Here is a 19,882-nt window from a genome sequence, read left to right on the forward strand (position 1 = left end):
AATGCCATAAATCATTCTAAAAGCATCGATGTTTTTTTTTTTGAGATGGTAACATATTATTCTAAAAGCAACATATTTTGAGATGCTCTCAAGTCTCAATGTTGAAGACCTAAGAGAGCATCTTCAATATTCAAATTACTACAAGTAAAGACACAAACAAAAAATGAACATGAATCCATCAGCATTCTCAAATTACATACCATAGTTCTAAAACCTTCTGGAATATGCTAGTTGCAGCAGCATAATCACCTCCTCTGGCAAGAAGCCTCCCCTGTCAACTTGAAGTCAAAGAATGCACATTTAAGGAACGAAAACCAATGTTCCCTAGAAAATAAAGGAGAGCACCCTTGGACTAATATGCCATGAAATGAAATATATATATCCAATTTACAGAAAAGCTTTATTCTTTTCTTCTTTTTTCTTTGGACGGCACGGTGTGGGAGGGGGGAAAGTAAAGTTTTTCTACCATAACAACCAAGTACATAGTGCTGCTGCTGTCCCAGATCATTGCTGAAAACGTATTAAAAGCCCCTCACTAAAAAAAATTATTAGTGTCCAATTAACGCAAGAACAGAAAAGAAGAGGCTCCAAACATGATTAACACAGTATGGTTTCAACATTTTGAAGAACTGAAAAGATCATACTAACAAAAAAGAGAAGTTTTGCAAGGTTGAATTATGTGCTCCACAACTTATGGAAAATAATTTTCTATGCTTTCATGACAACTGTCACTTAGAGTCTGACACTTAAAGTGAAAGTTATCAACATTAAGGAGTAATATATCTATGAAAAATGCTATTCATACAATTTTTCTCTTTTGATAATTGAAGATGCTATTTACAAACACCTTGCACGAATTCTTCCTTGTTTAACAATCAACCATCAGTGATCCAAGTAGAATCGCGAACGCTAATTATGCAGTTGGGTGTTTTGTCTTGGCCAAAAAAGCAACTCCCTCTATCTTATTACTCCCTCCGTTTCAATTTAGATGAGTTAGTTTGACTCGGCACGGAGTTTAAGAAATAAAAAAAGAAACTTTTGAAACTTATGGTCTTAAAAGCTTAAGGGGTAAAAGATTTGTGGGCCATGACATTTGTGTGGTTATAAAAACTTCTCATTAAAGGTAAAATGGGTAAAATGAAAAGTTTAAAGTTAAATTATTTCCAATTGTACAAATGTGTCATTCTTTTTGGAACGGATTAATAATGAAATTGTGTCATCTAAATTGAAACAGAGGGAGTATATACAAAAAAGAGTCAACCAAGATTTTATCAAACTTCTTCCAAAGTATGTTGAATTTTTACGACATTAGGTTAATAGTACTTTTTTATACTCCCTCCATTTCAATTTATGTGAACCTAGTTGATTGGGCACGGAGTTTAAGAAAAAAGAGAAGACTTTTGAACTTGTAGTGTAAAATGAGGCACATATATTTTGTGTGACTCTAAATCATTGCATAAAGGTAAATTGTTTTCCAATATGAAAATGGGTCATTCTTTTTGGCACGGATTAAAAAGGAAATAGGTTCACATAAATTGAGACGAAGGGAGTAGTTCTTAAATATGTAGATTTTATTCTTAAATCAAGGGATTATTATACGAAACAAACCCTAATTATAGATACATTTGACCTAGTACTCTGAAACCAACATGTAACGACCTGATAGGTCATTTTGAGTTCTAGCTTTCTGTTTCATGTTTTAAGACTTTGAATGACCTGATTTGATGACTTATGACTTGCGTGCGTAATCCGTTTTGATTTCTGGAAGGTTCATACGATGATTTTAGACTTGTATACATGTTTGGTTGGGGTCCCGGGTGACCCGAGACCGTTTCGGCGCTTATTGTGAAAAGTTGAAAATTTGAACTTTGAAATTTTTGAGTTTTGATGGTTGATTTTTTATTCTTGATGTTATTTTGGTGTTTTGAGCTTACGAGCAAGTTGTATGAAGTTTATATACATGTGAGGCTCGGGGGGCTAGAGTGAGTTTCGAGGTGGTTTCCGACCATTTCTGAACAATTTGCAACAGCTGATGTGTCGCTGGTATAGTGTGCATCGCGAACGGGGAGCTTGTCTCGCGTTCGCAAGGGCATGGGGGAGTAGGCCTTCGCGAACGCAGTTGCCCAAACGCGAATGCGTAGGCCTGGGCTCTTGGGGGCTGGTAGGTATTTCTTCATCGCGAACGCGACCACAGGATCGCAAACATAGAGGCTTGGGGGTGATAGCCTTCGCAAACGAGAGGAAACCTTCGCGGACGTGATGACCAGTTGGCCGTTGACCTTCGCGAATGTGGCAGGTGCTTTGCGAACGCGAAAAGCACCTGACGCCCAGTTATATAAAGGGCTGAAAATCGGGATTTAGCTACTTTCACCATTTTTGAGACCTAGATCACAGATTGAGGAGATTGTTTAGAGGATTTGCATCCCTACTTCTAAGGTTAGTAATTTTTACCTAGTTTTGATTGATTCTCATGAATTCCCACAGATTTTTATCCCTAAATCTAGTATTTTAAAGTGTAGAAATTGGGGCTTTGGAGAAAAAATTATGAGGGCTAATTTTGGGGATTTGGACCACGATTTGAGGTCCAATCTTGATGCAAATCACATATTTGGACTCGGGGGAGAATGGGTAAACGGGAATCGATCTTAATTTCATATTTCGGCCATGTGGACCCGGGTTGACTTTTTGTTGACTTTTCCAAATGTGATAAAGATCAAACATTTTTTATACCAGGGTAGTTTCTAAAGCTTGTTTTGACTTATTTGAGTATTAATTGGCTAGATTCGAGTGGTTTGGCGGCTTGTGCTAAAGAAAAGACGATATTTGAGGGTTGATTTATGCCAAAAAGAGGCAAGTGTCTTGGTTAACCTTGATTTGAGAGAATTAGGACGCCATTGGGTATATTTTCTATGTGCTATATATGTTGGGAGCGGTATATGCAAGGTGAAGAGTGTATATGCATTTGCTATGGGCTAAGCAAGCGGGTAGAACTAGCCTGATTTATGTTATGTTGTTTTTATGTATCATGTCTTACTTGCTTTAAATAGATCGCAAAATCCGTGATGTTATTCATGTTGATAGCTACGTTGGGATTGTTGAGATGTTGCGCCTTGGAAATTCTTGAAATGTTGGTTTAGCTATTGGTGCAAAAGTGATGGTTATCTCTCTTGTGGTGTGTTATATTTAATCACTCTTGTTGATGTTGTTATTGCTCCTCACCTTGTTTGGTACTGATTTTGCGTGTTCTTGGTGAGGATGAGTGTTATGCACGACGGGTGTTTCTGTGTTATGAGGTTGAGAGATATTACACGACGGGTGCATCCGTGCTGTGAGGTTGAGAGATATTGCACGACAACCGCTTCCATGCTGTGAGGTGAGAGGTATTGCACGAAGGGTGCTTCGGTGCTTGTGAGGAAGAGTGAATATGCACAACGGGTGCTTTCATGCTAATTGATATGTTACCTTCTTTTTCCTTGCTTTTACTATGCGGATAGAGGATTTGGCTATGTTGTTTCATGGTTGCCTCGTTGATTTCTTGGACTTGAGTTATTGTGAAAGGCTTGTTTGGTGTTATTTTGAAATTACAGTCATTATATTCCTTAGTTGCTCCTTTTATTATTTCTCGCATTATTATTACTTCTTGCTATTACAATTGTTATCTCACTTGCTACCTATTTGCTATCTTACTTCTACTTTTCTTGTTCTCTTAATTGTTATATCTCTCGTTATTTTCTCGTTACTTAACTACACAGGTTTATATGTTGGTTTCTTGTCTTAGCCATGTCACTACCTCGTCGGGTTAGGCTAGGCACTTACGAAGTACATTGGGTCGATCGTACTCATACTACACTTCTGCACTTGTGCACATTTTGCATCGGACCTAGCGTTACTCAGAGAACAGACTAGCTTGCTTGGTTGTGGAGACTCGAGATAGTGTTGCACTCTCGTCCGCAAGCCTTGATGTCACCCATCTTTTAGACTACTGTTTATTCGAATCAAACAATGTATTTATTATTTCAAACATTGTATTTAGTAATTCAGTAGAAGCTCATATACTCAGCGACTCCAGTTCTAGGAGGTGTTAGACAGTTGTTGGCTTTAGTTGTGTTATACATTACTGAGCTTTATCCTTTTATGATATCATGTTGTTTCATGCCTAGTTTTGTTCTTTTATTTCTATTAAATGTTGGCTTGCCTAGCAAGCGGTGTTAGGCGCCATCACGACCCCTTGGTTGGGAATTTGGGTCGTGACACAACATTCCTTTTGGGATAGAAAAAAGTATAATTAGCGAGAGAAATGCGCACTCTTGGACCCGAGGTTACACCCATTCCACGCGAGGTCTTGGTTATAACCGAGAAATTTCGAGGGCTAAAGGCGCACAGTTTGAAACCTGGTGGATAACAGGCCTGCCCTCTACCCTTCAGCACTTTAATACCAAGCACTTGCCAACGGCAGGATTTGAACCGGCGACGTGCCTAACCCACACATCATTTGTTGCGCTCTTACGATTCGACCAAATCCCTAGGGGCGAACAATTGCCCCCAAATGTAAAGGAACTTTTCCTTTCTCTTTCAAATTGATCGATTATTATTTGGATGGGTACTAGTCAACTTAATTAACGACCACAACTGTAAAAGCTGAAAAATGCAGGCAGTACCTGCAAACGTAGTCTATCAACTTCAGTCATTATAAGAGACCCAAATTTTCCAGTAAGAAGTTCTAAGGCATCTCCATATTTAGACTGCTGCTCTAATAAGGAAATGTATACAATAAGAGCTGCAAAAAAGCATGAAATGTTTCAGTAGATAGAATAAGGTCAAAGGATAAGAGTGTGTTGGGCCTGTTTACTCATGAGTTACAGGAGAATAAACAAAAAAAACCTTCCGGTTCATGTAAACTATGGGAAGCTATATGCTTCTTCAGCAGGCCTTCTGCTAAGAGTAACAGCTTCCCTCCTCCATTGCCACAGAGAACCTATAACAAGATGGAAAGAATATGAAAAATTAAACAATAACAAGGTTAAGTTGGACATCAAATGGTTGCAAAGAGATTAACAATTACAATTTTCAGGATCTACTCGCTGGAATTAGGAAGATTTAGGAGGCCGAAACTGCCATAGATTCAGAGGAAGTACATATGACGAACATACACACACTACAGTACTACTACTTTTTCTGAAGACCAAACAAGCAAAATCAGATAAAAAGGCACTAGCAAGGAGTAGCTAACATGACAGAGAACCAAGTGTGGCTAACAACATGATTAGTCCGCAGCCAAAAGGTAATCGAAGAAGGATTGAGAGCAAGATAGGAGCAAGGGTGTACAGAGCAAAAAGGGAGTGACACCTGTGAAAACATATGAAAGAAATAAGTGATTTTTACTTCTAAAAAATGTGTTAACATTTGACATAGTCATCCTCCAATCATGAGAAATATTTTTCATTGTAGCACTCATAGCGTTAACAAAAAAAAAAATGGAAAATGAAACGTAATATTTTCAACCAAAAAATCACCTTCTTTACTCCTGCATAATTTCAAAAAGGGCTTCAAACTCAGGCTGCAATAGTTCTAACAAGGAATGCAGCACATACTATAAAGTGCCCATGTGCGCAGACAAGACATAAATCTTTTCAATAGTAATTGTTTTTTCCCTCTTAAAAGCACCATTTCTGCTCCCCTCAAAAAATATTATTCAAAAATTCACTATTAACTTTAGCCTATCTGAATAAATATTATTCAAAGTTTCATGCAATCAGACAAACCACAGAATTAGATCTAGCAATAATGCTCCCAGAAAGTGTATCAGACTCCTTCCACATCACAATATAAACCTCATTAATTCTTAAAATCAGTCTCAAATACACATTAGCTTGTATGAAGTGCATAAAAAACAACAGAGCATATCCCAACAGATATTCAGAAGATTCGGCATCACCATTCCATAAATGAGGACAAACAGTCAAACAGAATGCTCAAGGTCAACCTAGAAGAATTAACTCTGATGAAATGGACTTCCACAGCTAGTTACTGGAATTTGATTTTCTAGCATAAAACGGACAGCGCCACAATAATAACATAATTCAATGGTAAAACAGATTAAACTGAAAGAGTGCATAAGAGTAGATAACCGCGATATTTTTTTATTTTAATTTTTGATAAGGTAGATAACCGCGATATTAGAGTACTGAATGGCAAAAGAAGTTTCCAAATTCCATTCAACAAGCATTGAGAAGCCTGTTTTGGATCATTCCCTAATATGCTAGAAGATGGTGGAAGAAGATTGGACCATCACCCTTCCATTATGAGCATATGTATCTCCAAGGAGGTCTAATAAGGCTGCCACAAGTTCCAGGTATGCTTCGCCAACCACGCCGGCGGCAGAATGTTGCGAATCAGGGAGTGTTGTGCCTGTTCAAGAAGGTCCAGGAAATGCTGGAAATATTCAGGGGGTTCAAAGGAGGGAAGTAACAGCACCAATATTTCCAGAGAACATGCTGAAGGACCTACGTTGACTGTAGTTCCCAGAAATAGCTGATTCTGGCAGTGCTGGTTGCTCCTGTATGTGTGAAAATCCACAAATAGAGAAAGATGGCCAACCATTAGCAATCATTGATGGAGAGAGATGACTTACCAAATAGGTGAGGAAAAAGTATTTTATGTTTTGGGGAGTTCTTGGGTGTGTCCTTTAAGGGGGGAGGAAGATAGGGTCTTAGAATTGTCACTTGACATTGAATTAGAGGCAAAAGGAGCAAGGCGGGCCAAGAGTGTGGATGAAAGGGAAAAGATGAGAAGGAGGAAGGGGAAAGCCCAAAAAGGATGGTGGTATATGGTGGTTTACAAGAGGAAGTTCAGGAGGATAGAAAAAGGGTGAATTCAAGGAGGCGAGGGAGGTTGGGAGGAAAGGGCAACGATATTGTCCATCGATGTTAAGATAATAACTTGGAATACGAGGGAAATGAATGATCCGAAATAAATGGACTTTGGGTTAAACTCAAATTCTAAAAGCTAGCTCATGAGGTGAGGATTACCCAAGATCATATAACGAGATTTACCCATCCCTCCACAGCCGATGCCGGACACTTCTGACATGGGCACGTCCAAGACAGGACATTTGGAGTGGGGACAACATAAGGTGGGGATTCAACATCAAAAACCAAGAATCTGGACAGGTCTGTCTCTGATACGATGAAAAAAATTGGACCTTAGGCTTAATTCAACCCCAAAAGCTAGCTCATGAGATGAGAATTTCTCGAGACCATATATAGAAACCTACCATCCCTCCCCAACCGATATGGGAATCTTCTAATAGACCCAAACAAAAGAGTCATCTTCAAGGTAGGAGTTCAAGAACCGGGACCAACTTACCATGATTTCAAGAAACAAATATGGAGGTTACGACCAATGTAATTGTTAGAATTGTATGGGGGTAGTGGGTTAAATATGATGTTTTTTCCTGTATTAGGGAGTGCAGGAGCATCCTTCTATTATGGATCAAGAGGAAGTTAGAAATTAAGGAGGTAAGGGAGGGTGAATTCATGATTGTGGCTCGGAATAACGATTAAAGGAGGAAATAGAGAGGTGATGAAGATAGTTGAAGGTGACAAGGCATTAAACCTGGATGCGTGTAATTTGACTATTTTCCAAATGTGTTGCCATATTATAAAAGATGAAATAAGGAAGACCTTGTAGTTCTTTTATTTGGAAGGCACATTTGAGAAAAGGTATAATGCTACTTTTATCGTTTATTGCCCTTAAGCAAAGATTCTTTAGCCGAGGGTCTTCCGGAAACAGCCTCTCTACCTTCCCGGGTAGGGGTGAGGTTGCGTACATCTCACCCTCCCCAGACCCACTTGTGGAAATCCACTGGGTTTGTTCTTGTTGTTGTTGTTGCCCTTAAGCAAAGAAGAATGGAGCTGTAAATATTAAAGATTACAGGCCAATAAGTCTCTTACAGGATTTATGAGATTATCGTAGAGGTGCGTACGGAAACACCAAAGGTGATGATGAATAACTTAGTATGAGGGACTCAAAATGCCTTTATTAAAGGTAAAAAGATTGTTGATGTTGTTTTAGTGGCTAATGAATGTCAGGATTAATATCCGTAAAAGGCGAAAGTAAGGTCTTATTGTCTACAACTACGTCTCACTCCCAAACAAGTTGGGTTCGGCTATACCAATCCCTGTTGACCACGTTATTGCATTTAAAATATCATGTCAATATTTTTTTAATAAGGTATCTCATGCCAATATTATGCAAATACAAATAAAAAGTATTAGTAAGTTCTGTAATAAATGTATAAATCCCTAAAGGTTAAACCACTTCTTAAAAGCATAAGACCTACGGTAAAAGTACTAAGATCTAAAACATATTCTATACTAATATATACCGCCTATATAGATCTTTTCTTCTAAGAAATTTGGAGGACAGTTCACTTGTGCATTGCATGGATAATATGGCTAGAAAGAAATAGAAGATGCTTTTGAAGGAAAGATGGAGTTCATACCTGTTGCAAAAGTTAAATGCATTCAAAACATATTGTATAGGCACAAGACTTTTTTGCTAGATATCGGTCTTATTGCTAATGAGTTTTGGGGTAAACTAATGTAAATTTTGCTGCTAACCACGTCCAGATGATGCAGAATTGTACAAAAGCTTGGGTGACTCCCATCACGAACTTAAAGAACCAACAAAGTCAAGAAGTTGATGCACGCCATTCACAATATTGAGTTTTTTCCAGCAAAATAAATTTCAGCAAACATCTAGCTTTCGAATCAGTATTGACGTGACGGTTCTTTCAAAGCATAGCAAATTCCTCCCCCTCCAAGGGTCCAAAAAATGTGTCTAGTATGGTACGTCATAGTTCCTGGATATGCTTCTCTACTTTCCAGAAACACGAGCTGATGTAGGCAGTCTTCGCGGTGAATGGCATCACAGGGTGAATTCCAGAAAGAGTTTGAGACATGTTCTAGAGATCTCTTCCCACGACGCAGTGCAAGAAAAGATGATTCACATCCTCCAGATTATAAAGTATCAGTTTGTCAGTGCAAAGCCTCTTTTCATGAGATTATCCTGCATGAGGCAAGCTCTATGTAGTACTACCCAGCTGAAACACATCACTTTTGCAGTCACTTCAGTGAGCCCCCTTTTAAAGAGACTATCCTGCGTGAGGCAAGCTTTATGTAGTATGATCCTGCATATATTTCATCTGTATCTCACTGATGGATATAAAAAAATCTCGCAAATTACTACCTTTTCCATCGCATCTCCATTTAACATGTCCTCTATTTGCGTGTACCGATTGATTTACTCCAATCTATTTCCCATTCTTGACAATTCCTCCTGAAAGCGATAATCCACCTGCTGCCACTTTATTGCTAATTGAAGTTGTGAACTGAAAACAGTTGTCAGGAGTGAAGTGTAACTTAGATATGGAAAAGTTGTATGATCATGTGACTTGGAGTTCTGAGATACTCCTCCAAAACAGAGGGTTCCGAGAAAGGTGGAGGAATGGTTTCACCGATGCATCTCAACACTAAGCTCCCCCATAATAGTTAATGGTTCTTTATTTGAATTTGCGGCAGTAGTAGCGGACTCTAGCAATGACATCCATCATCTCCGATGCTTTTTATGCTCATGATGAAAGCTCTAAGTCAGTTGTTGGATTCTTCTACCCAAGGTGGATATTTGAGGGGGTTTAGAGTAACATTAGACTTATGAAGAAATTTCAACATCACACCTCTTATTTGTGGATGATACTTTGATTCTTTGTGATCCTTAGTTACAATAGGTTAGAGTGCTATTTAGTATCGTGATTTGGTTTGAGCCACTATTTGGGCTTCAATTGTTTTTTGAATAAGTACTGTTTGGGCTTCATATAAATGTGGAGATCAGAACGAATGCTAATTAAAAAGGTACGTAATGTACAGGGGCTAGCATAGGGATGTCGAGTTGTTGAGCTTCCCACCAAATATTTGGGTCTACCTTTAGGAGGAAGATTCAAGGTTGAGGAGTGTTGACGACAAGCGCTACAAAGTTTTGGGAAAATATTATTGGGGTAGAAGAATCAATATTTATTCAAAAGGGGTAGAGTCAAAGTGATAAATTTGAACTTCTCAAACTTCCTTAATTACTTTGTGTCTATGTTTCAAAATCATCAATGCAATTCATAATCAGACTTGATCCTGATACGTAAAACAATCCAACTTTGAATGAATAAAATGCTGATTTTTTGTTTCATATTTTCACATGTCATTCAACTACGCTTAAGTGAGCTTCTAAAGACACAACCGATCACAAACCCGAGGAGAGGAAGAGGAATTCGAGCCAAAGTAAAAATATTCCAACTAGGATGACTCCACTTAACACTAACATACATGTATAGAGCAGAATGAATATGAAGGATTTATATGATATACTGCAGTTAATTTGGTAAAAAGGTGTAGTTGGTTGCTTGATCGACTTTCTAAAGCACTCCAATTTGTGAGAAATAAGAAAGTAATTAACAACGAATTGGATTTAATGCACAAGACTAGACTTAGCATGTTTGGCCACGCTTCTCAAGAGGCCAAAAGTGCTTTTTTTCTCAAAAGCACTTTTTTCCCTAACTTGAGTTATTTGGCCAAGCTTTTTTGGGTAAAAAAAGTGCTTTTGGGAAGAAGCAGAAGCAGTTTCGGAGAAGCAGAAAAAGTAGCTTCTTCCCAAAAGAAGAAGCAGTTTTTGACTTTTATTCTTACCAAAAATACCCTTAACAAAATATAGTATATACCAAAATAACCGTTAAACCTAATACTTAGGATATTAATGTATAAATTTTTCTTATTATTTTTAGGATAGCTTTCTAATATATAGTGACTTTAGGGGTGAATGCTTTTATATTTGTTGAATGATTTTTAATATATTTAACTTATATTAAAAGAATTAAGTACTTTTAAATTTTATTTTCATATTTTGCTTAAATAAAATAAAAAGATTTAATTATTGCCTGTAATAACAAATTTTTAAGATTATTTATTTATTTATAATATTAACTATTAAGTAAATCTATTTATGTCCTCACTTTCTCAAAAGCACGGTCAAACACAAATTATTGCTCCAAAGTGCTTTTCAGAGGGATTAGCCAAAGACAAACTGTTTCTACTTTTGAAACTTTTTTCAAAAGCACTTTTGAGAAAAGGAATTCTCAAAATAAGCTTATTTCTCACGCTCGGCCAAACAGGCTATTAGTTTGAGCTTAAGGAAACTGAAAAAAGAAGACTAAAAACAATTGGAAACAAGACCTGAATTATCTTTCCGGTGGAACAAAGCTAAGGAAAAAGATAGAGTAGGAAGTGAAGACAGAACCTGCAACTGAATGCTGCATACTGCCCAAAGCAGGAACCTTTCTTCACCAACAATCTTGTACATTTTAATAGCTATCTGTAAATGGGTAAAAGAAATGATTGCAAAATTTAATAAACAGAAAATGAAACTTGTACTTGAGAATAGATGCTGCCAACCTGTTGTTGCTTCACAAAAGAGTATTCGCGGACGTAGCAGTTGAAGAGACCCATCATTAGATCCAGGTTAGTCGGAAATTTCCCACAAGCATACTCGTAGCAACTTGTTGCCATATCCACTGTGAAGATACAAAACATTGAGTGAAAAAAGAATGAATGACGAGCTCGGTAGAAAACATCAAGATACTTACAGTGGTCAAGTCGCTGGAAAACAATCTGTAGAGTGCTGAGAGTAAGATCGTCAATCAAGACAGAGTCATTAGTGTACAAAAGCTCTTTGGCATTTAAGCAAACGGAAAATGCTTCTTCCGCTTTACCCATCCTTTCCAAAACCAAAGCTTTAAGTGCCAGAGCATAAGGGGAATTGGGGTATTTGGAGAGGAGAGGGGTGCAGTGCTTGAGAGCATTTTTGAACTGGCGAGAATCAATGGCATCCCAAATGGGTCGAACTCTACGCTCCGGTATGCCACCAGCCAACCCAAACTTGGACGCCATTTTCCAGCCGTTTGAGAATTGGATTTACTTCCTACTGGATTTCAGAGTCAAAGCTTGTGGTGTTAACTTATCAGCTTTGGGAGTCGGCTTAAAGCTATTTTGTGAGAGAGAAGAAAAAACCTAATTGATGTCTACAGCGTATACATTGCGGTCTGGTATATCCGTGCAACTTCAGTGTTGTCGGGCTTATTCGGAAATGATTTGGGTTATTTGGATGACATACAAATTACTTTGTATTAGATATAATTACTACTTTAAAAATTACCTATAATTATTAGATATCAGGTTTGGATAATACGTTTTTTTTTTTTATATTTGTAACAACTCAACTCTTTCATATTAGTACTTTTTTATATTTGTCGCAACCCAATCCAAATCATATTTGCATTTTATTCTGTGGTCAATATTAAAGAATACTAAATATTTCACGTTGCAATATATATTCATGTCTTGTTTGAGCATATTATTTTAAAACAATTCTTACAACAACTTTATTTTTACCTCAAAGTCGAATAAGTCTTATTTTTCTACATTTTCACCAAAAACAAATCTCTATTTAATCTTTGCTTATAGTTGTTGCATTATTCATTACTTAATATAGTCATATTTTTATGTGATTTTTTGTTAACTTACCGATTTACTCAATATATTGCTTATTACCTTTTTGATAATTATATATAAATATAAATTTTTATTTCTAAAATTTAATATATTTTTATACTTTTATCCTCTTACTTAGAGCTCTTTCGTCATTTAAATCTATCAAAAATAAATTTGAGTATTATTTAATAAATTTAATATGCTTATCCTTAAATTAATTCAAAGTATAAATATTGTCACACTATCTCTATTTTCCTCTTTATATAATTTGTACCCCTATTTTGAAATTTTAATTATTTTTTATATTAATATCATATAATATAATCAAAATATATCACATTTTATTTTACGTTATAAAATTGAATTAGTCTAAAATATTAATACATAAGTTTTAAAACTATTATATTTTAAATCTATTGTACTTTCTTATGATTATTTTTATATCACGTGCAATTATATTTTCTTTCTCTTTTAGTTTTAGGATAAATATTTAAATTTTATTTTCGTTACTAAATTACCTACATGAGACATTTATTTTGTATTCTTAAAATTTTAATTTGTTATTCAATTGTTATTTTTATTTATCTAGAAAAACTTTAATTTTGTGGTCCTATTCATAGATTTTTACCATAATTTTAATCTAATCTCAAGTTCAAATCATCTTTCCCTTCTATTTCTAATATTAAATATTTTTGAATTTTTAATTATTGCTATTACGTTATCTAATATATAGTATTTCATATTTTCATGTGACCTCCATTAACTTTCCTCTTTATTTAGTATCATTATCCATTTATATCATTTAATATAATATAGATCAATGTGTAATTTTTTAATCTTGATATAAATATTTATATTATTTTAAATTAATACTCGAAATTAATAAATTATTTCAATTTATTAATAATATTTGTAAGTATTATATAGTAAAATTTCTAATATTTTGATTTAGTTATTTATAATTAACTAATTAAGAAATAAGTTATATGTGACTTTTTCTGATTATGTCATATAGCTAAATTAGTTATTAGTTAATGGTTAATTAGTTATACATTACATGTGGCTAATTTAAAGGCAGCCACTTGGCTTAAGGAGGGGGTTTTTCCTCTCCTTTTAATAATATATAGATTTAAATTAATACTCGAAATTAGTAAATTGTTTAAATTTATTAACAATATTTTTAAGTATTATATAGTCAAATTTCTAGTATTTTGATTTTGTTATTTATAATTAATTAATTAAGAAATAAGTTATATGTGACTTTTTCTGGTTATGCCATATGGCTAAATTAGTTATTAGTTAATTAGTTATACATTACATATGGCTAGTTTTAAGGCTGTTACTTGGATTAAGGAGAGAGTTTTTTCTCTCGTTTTAATAATAATAATAATAATAATAATAATAATAATAATAATATATATATATATATATATATATATATATATATATATATATATATATATATATTATGGGAGATGAAAGAGTGAGTTGGCACCTCACTTTGGCCAAGGAACTCACTTATCTTTTTTCTCCTTTTTTGCTTTTTTTCTCATGATGTTTCTGTTTATCTTAACTTTAAAAGTGCACAAGTCCCTAAATAATTACTCAATTAAAGGTGAAGGGAGTTACTTGAAGAAAATAAAAGATGAAATACGTTACTACCGTTTTTCATCTTCCTCTTCTTTATTGTAGTAGATAAACCCGTAAATATTATTAAAGGTTACTTTTCATCCTATGCAAATGTAGAGAACTAATCACCTCTTCCCTCCCCAAAATGAAAGAGCCTATGGTTAACCAAGTAATTGTTGACACAAAATTCTTAAGTAAGAGGAAGCAAAAGTAAATGTCGATGCAAATACTTAAGAGTATAGTGAAGGCAAAAGTGTCCGTAAAATCTCAATCATTGAGACACCAGTGAAATGCGGAGGCAGTTGTGTGACTCCTTTCGGTGGAAGTAGAAGAGGATATGCGGATAAATATCCATTATTTACTCTTAAAGTGTTGTTTGTCGCAGGTAGGAAAAAGTTTGTTATCAGCTGTGATATTTTCGTAAGAGCTCTTTGGGGTTAATTGATCAAAACATCTTAATACTGGTGAAAAGATTCATAGTATACTATATACTAGAAATATAGTATCTTTGTGCATATATAGCTTTCGTTTTATAGCTTTCGATTGAAGAACTACGAATATATACTATATACTATATGTTGATAGCGTGTAGACAAGAGAACATTTTGTGATTCAGTTTTATAGCTTTCGATTTCCCACTTGAGATGTTAAAACATGTAGTTTAGTGATGTTTATACCTCAATACCACACAAGAATGGTGATTTGTGTAGTGCCCAATTTTTACGTGCACTAGATTATCGAAGGACCTGGTTCTTCTATCTGTTCCTTACACTACAGTTGTGGAATAAATAATGCCAAAAATAAAGAACACAAGGATTTTTACGTGAAAAACACCCGGCTCAAAATGTGAAAAAATCACGAACTACTACCCAGTAGGATTTTTCCCAAACACTTTACTACAACTCTGAGCCAACAACAAAGTTTACAAGCTCTTGCAAACCTAAGGATTACCTCTAACCCTTGTAGCAACCAGCCACAGGCTGTTGCGACTGCTTCAAGTTAACTCTAACTTGAACAATACAACTCGAGTTTACAACCTCTTGCAAACCTAAGGATTAACTCTAACCCTTGTAGCAACACGCCACAGGTTGTTACGACTACTTCAAATTAACTCTAACTTGAATGATACAACTCAGGTACCTAGTACAATTTATTTCTAAGAAAGCTGAAAGGTACAACTCAAAACGCATACTACACTTTGAACTAGAAGTAAAGACAGCACATAAAACTCTTTATAGAATTAGTTCTTCAATCTGGTTCGTGTAGCTTCAGGATCACACTCTTGAATCTCACAGGAATTGCTTACAAAATACCTTGCTATTTTGTTCTTAATTCGTGCTTTCACTTTTGTATGTGTGTGTCACCTGTAAAAGAGAACAAAACTGATATTTATAGAATTAGTAGAAAAGGATTAACTAGAGTTCTAATGCTTTACTCTTCCTTGGTGGAAGAGTTCTAGTTAACTTCAACTTCTAACTATTCTCTTATCTTGGATAGAGTTCTCTTCGAGTAAGGAGCCCTGCTCCTTATCAAATATGCAACATTTTCGTTCAGGGGTTATCAGAATTAACCACTTATATTTTTCCCTTTCACGTGTATGCCTTTTGCTTGATTCTGTCTGTCACCTGTGTACACTATCCATGGACCTGGTCCATGCATGTATTCCTTTGTCAATCATCAAAATCAAAATCACTCTGGTCAATAAATTCCCCCTTTTTATGATGACAAACTCTGTGCTTTTCAAAATCATGGAACCTGTTTCAACTCAGCTCAACAACAACAATCGCAATGTTAGAACACTTTCCATTTAAAGTCATAAATTATCAAAGACCAGGTTCATAAGGTTATAAACATCACGGTCCAAATCAAAAGCACGCCTTATCTTCCCCCTTTTGGCATCATCGAAAAGTTGCATAATTTAGTTAAGTAACCAAATTTTAGTAGATATCACTCATGGTCACTGGGGCTAATTCAAATGCAATCATGGATTCAATTTTCTCTTATCAATTTAAGGATATTATCCATCTAAGAAATATCAACAAATAATTAGCGCAAAGGCAATGAATATTATTGATAAGATTCTTCCACAAAGCATAAAAAGAAATAAAAGCACAAAACCATGAGCAAAAAAATAAAATCCACTTGGGTCACTGGTTACAAATGAGCTAGGAAGGATTTAGGACTGGGAAGGAGCAGGTTCTTGGTTTAAAGTAGCTGCAGCATATCTTGAAGAATATCATCATTCCTTTCCTTATACTTTACAAGCTCACACTTGAGAGAGTCTCTCTCAACATCTACTTCAGCCAATCATTTCTTCAGCCCTTCAATCTCAGCATCCTTAGCTATTTTCTTCCACTATTTTAGTCTTCTTGCTCCTTTTGGCAGACGTAGTTCTTTTAGACCCAATTGAGCCCTCAGTCTCAACCTCTGTTTCTTGAGAATTATTTTGAGAAGTCTATCTCTTTTTGGCACTAGGTGTGGTGCTTCCATATCCTCATATTCATCTTCAAGAACCAGGTTCATCCCCTCAATCTGGACTACTCCACTTGGCTTACCAACCCTTTTTTTCTTTCCAAGCGACTTTCTTGGCAATCTCAGCTAAAGCTCTTCTTACATTGGCCTCATTCTGCTTCTTCTGGCTCCTTGTAGTTCTTCCTCTTGTGGGAGGAATTGCTATAGGTATAGAAGGCGAATCCTTTCTCTTAGTGCTACCCATGCCCTTTCCTGGAATCTTTCCAACTTTGCTCTTCTTCTTTGGATTGTAACTACCTGACACCTCTTGCAGCAGACCATGAAGGGGCTCTTGTTTGTTTTAGCAAGAGAAGGTACCGGTTCATGAAACCATTTCTTAAACCTATCCAGCCCCTCTGCTGCACTTATATCACAAGAACCATCACCCATCTTTTGTGATTCTATACCTATACTTTCATTCAAAGTCTCCTCATTATCACTAATCTTTTCACTCCAGACTACAATTGCACTTGTCTCCTCATGTAATCCACAACTAATGGGTGAATCAAATCCAGCTACTTGTTCTTCCACCCTTCCCCTCGCATCAACCTCAACACTCTTGCTCTTTTTTTTTTACCACCAATGTCTTCAGTAACAATATTTTTCTTTTCAATAACATTCATAGACCCAGCCAAAAAAAAACAATTCTCAAGATTTTCTGCAATTTCAGAACCAAACTCAGAGGTGGGAAACTAAGAGGTTACATGTTCAGTTTTAGAAGAAACTGGTTCTTCCCCCTCAGTCGCATATCAGAAAGAATCATCAGAATTTTGTGGTTCTTCTACTTGACTGAGTAGTAGCTTCTCATTCAATTTCTTTTTTTGTTCTTTGCTTGCTATTGTTTTACGTGCAATCATTTTGATATGTTTTTTCTTTAGAGTTTGGGTGGTTAAAGGTGTGGGTGTTGGTTCTTTGGGTGGTGATGATAGGTTCTCAGTGGTCTTTGGTTTTTCAGATGCATTTGAATCACTGTAGACAGACGAAGAAGGTTGAGAGAGTTTTAGGTTTCAAAGGCTTTGGTCTTTTAGAAAATGAGAGATGAAAGAAGATGATCATTGGATAGTGGTGGCCTAGTGGTGGATTGCTCTTTACGGTTTTCAGGTAGTGCACTCATCTTGATATTTTCGTAAGGTGTTAGCCTCTTCAAGGATAACCTGCTCTGATACCAATTGATGTTTTATACTTCAATACCACACAAGAGGAGGGGGGTGATTTGTGTAGTGCCCAATTTTCACGTGCACTAGATTATCGAAGGACCTGGTTCTTCTATCTGTTCCTTACACTACAGTTGTGGAATAAATAATGCCAAAAATAAAGAACACAAGGATTTTTACGTGAAAAACACCCGGCTCTAAATGTGAAAAAATCACGAACTACTACCCAGTAGGATTTTTTTCAAATACTTTACTACAACTATGAGCCAACAACAAAGTTTACAAGCTCTTGCAAACCTAAGGATTACCTCTAACCCTTGTAGCAACCAGCCACATGCTGTTGCGACTGCTTCAAGTTAACTCTAACTTAAACAATACAACTCGAGTTTACAACCTCTTGCAAACCTAAGGATTAACTCTAACCCTTGTAGCAACACGCCACAGGCTGTTGCGACTACTTCAAGTTAACTTTAACTTGAATGATACAACTCAGGTACCTAGTACAATGTGCTTCTAAGAAAGCTGAAAGGTACAACTCAAAACGCATACTACACTCTAAACTAGAAGTAAAGACAACACATAAAACTCTTTATGGAACTAGTTCTTCAATCTGGTTCGTGTAGCTTCAGGATCACACTCTTGAATCTCACATGAATTGCTCACAAAATGCCTTGCTATTTTGTTCTCAATTCGTGCTTTCACTTTTGTATGTGTGTGTCACCTGTAAAAGAGAACAAAACTGATATTTATAGAGTTAGTAGAATATGATTAATTAGAGTTTTAATGCTTTACTCTTCCTTGGTGGAAGAGTTCTTGTTAACTTCAACTTCTAACTATTCCCTTATCTTGGATAGAGTTCTCTTCAAGTAAGGAGTCTTGCTCCTTATCAAATATGCAACCTTTTCGTTCATGCATTTATCAGAAATAACCACTTATACTTATCCCTTTCACGTGCATGCTTTTTGCTTGATTATGCCTGTCACCTGTGTACGTTGTCCATGGACCTGGTTCATACATATGTTCCTTTGTCAATCATCAAAACCAAAACCGCTCAGGTCAACATTCAACGAGTTATATTTACCCTGTGTTTTCTTTTTTTTTCGAGACTTTATTTTCCATGGAAGGTGTGTACGGGTAAAATCGGTGATAAAGTTACCCCCCAATTTCCCGGTAAAGAAATTAGAAGACATCATGATCTGACATGGCCTCGAGTAAAGCCGAGGGATTCCACGTAACAGAGCCCGGGGAAGATAAATAGTGCACCCGGGATCGGACACGGCCGAGCATCAAGCCCGAGTTTAGTGCAGAGCCGAGATTAAGGGAAAAGATGTTTAGATAAGATAAGTGAGGGGCCGGAATATCTGCCCTCAACCGAATATTACGACGCAAATCTCGTCTGATATCAACTGTGTATCAATGTTTACCGGAAGAAGAAGATTTGTTTACCTTATTTAGACTTGTGCTAGGATTGAAACTTCCCCACTATATAAAGGGGAGAACTTTTATATGTTAAGGACCACTATTGGCACGCATATCAAAGTAATAAAGTTAATTTTTGTTCTTTAGCTATTGTTCAAAGTGTTTTTTAGTTGCTTGTTTATTGAGTCATAACCGAGTTCGTTCCGAGGGCTGGATCAGAACTGATTTCCAAATGTTCGTTGCAAAGCTTGACTTAATCATCCATTACATTTGGTTTGATCGTTCTGATTTCCTTTAATTTAATTATTTGTTGTTCACAGTTCATTCGTGTTAAATTAAATGACATATCCTTTAAACTGCGTATAAATTCAATTGTTACTCATTTAAGGGTAAACAGTTTGGCACCCAATGTGGGGATAAGAATAATAGTGGTGATTTAATATAAATCTCCATAACACACCCTATTTTACACTTGCTCTTTGAGGTTTGATGTCAGGTTCACTTAAAATGTCAAACTCTCAGTCTGCTCATTTGAACGTTGACGCCGAGTCAGGCCACCACGGTTAAAACAATAACGTG

At 36.0% G+C, this 19,882-nt stretch overlaps 1 protein-coding gene across 3 annotated transcripts in view; it reads right to left on the minus strand.

Moving 5' to 3' along the window:
• The window catches only part of LOC104095369 (N-terminal acetyltransferase B complex auxiliary subunit NAA25), a 51,571-nt gene extending 39,410 nt beyond the window's left edge, over window positions 1-12,161 (minus strand). The window contains exons 1-6 of one of the 3 annotated variants that reach the window (XM_070181706.1): window positions 11,687-12,161; window positions 11,496-11,614; window positions 11,341-11,415; window positions 4,882-4,975; window positions 4,659-4,777; window positions 201-271 (exon numbers count right to left, since the gene is read on the minus strand). In XM_070181706.1, the coding sequence (XP_070037807.1) occupies window positions 201-271; window positions 4,659-4,777; window positions 4,882-4,975; window positions 11,341-11,415; window positions 11,496-11,614; window positions 11,687-11,990 (782 nt within the window). In that variant the 5' untranslated portion in view covers window positions 11,991-12,161. The remainder of the gene's footprint in view (window positions 1-200; window positions 272-4,658; window positions 4,778-4,881; window positions 4,976-11,340; window positions 11,416-11,495; window positions 11,615-11,686) is intronic. The other 2 variants (XM_009601490.4, XM_070181707.1) reach the window with 2 other exon arrangements.
• Between the last annotated feature and the right edge of the window lie 7,721 nt (window positions 12,162-19,882).

Source organism: Nicotiana tomentosiformis, chromosome 7 (genome assembly GCF_000390325.3).
Source record: "Nicotiana tomentosiformis chromosome 7, ASM39032v3, whole genome shotgun sequence".
Lineage (NCBI taxonomy): Eukaryota > Viridiplantae > Streptophyta > Magnoliopsida > Solanales > Solanaceae > Nicotiana > Nicotiana tomentosiformis.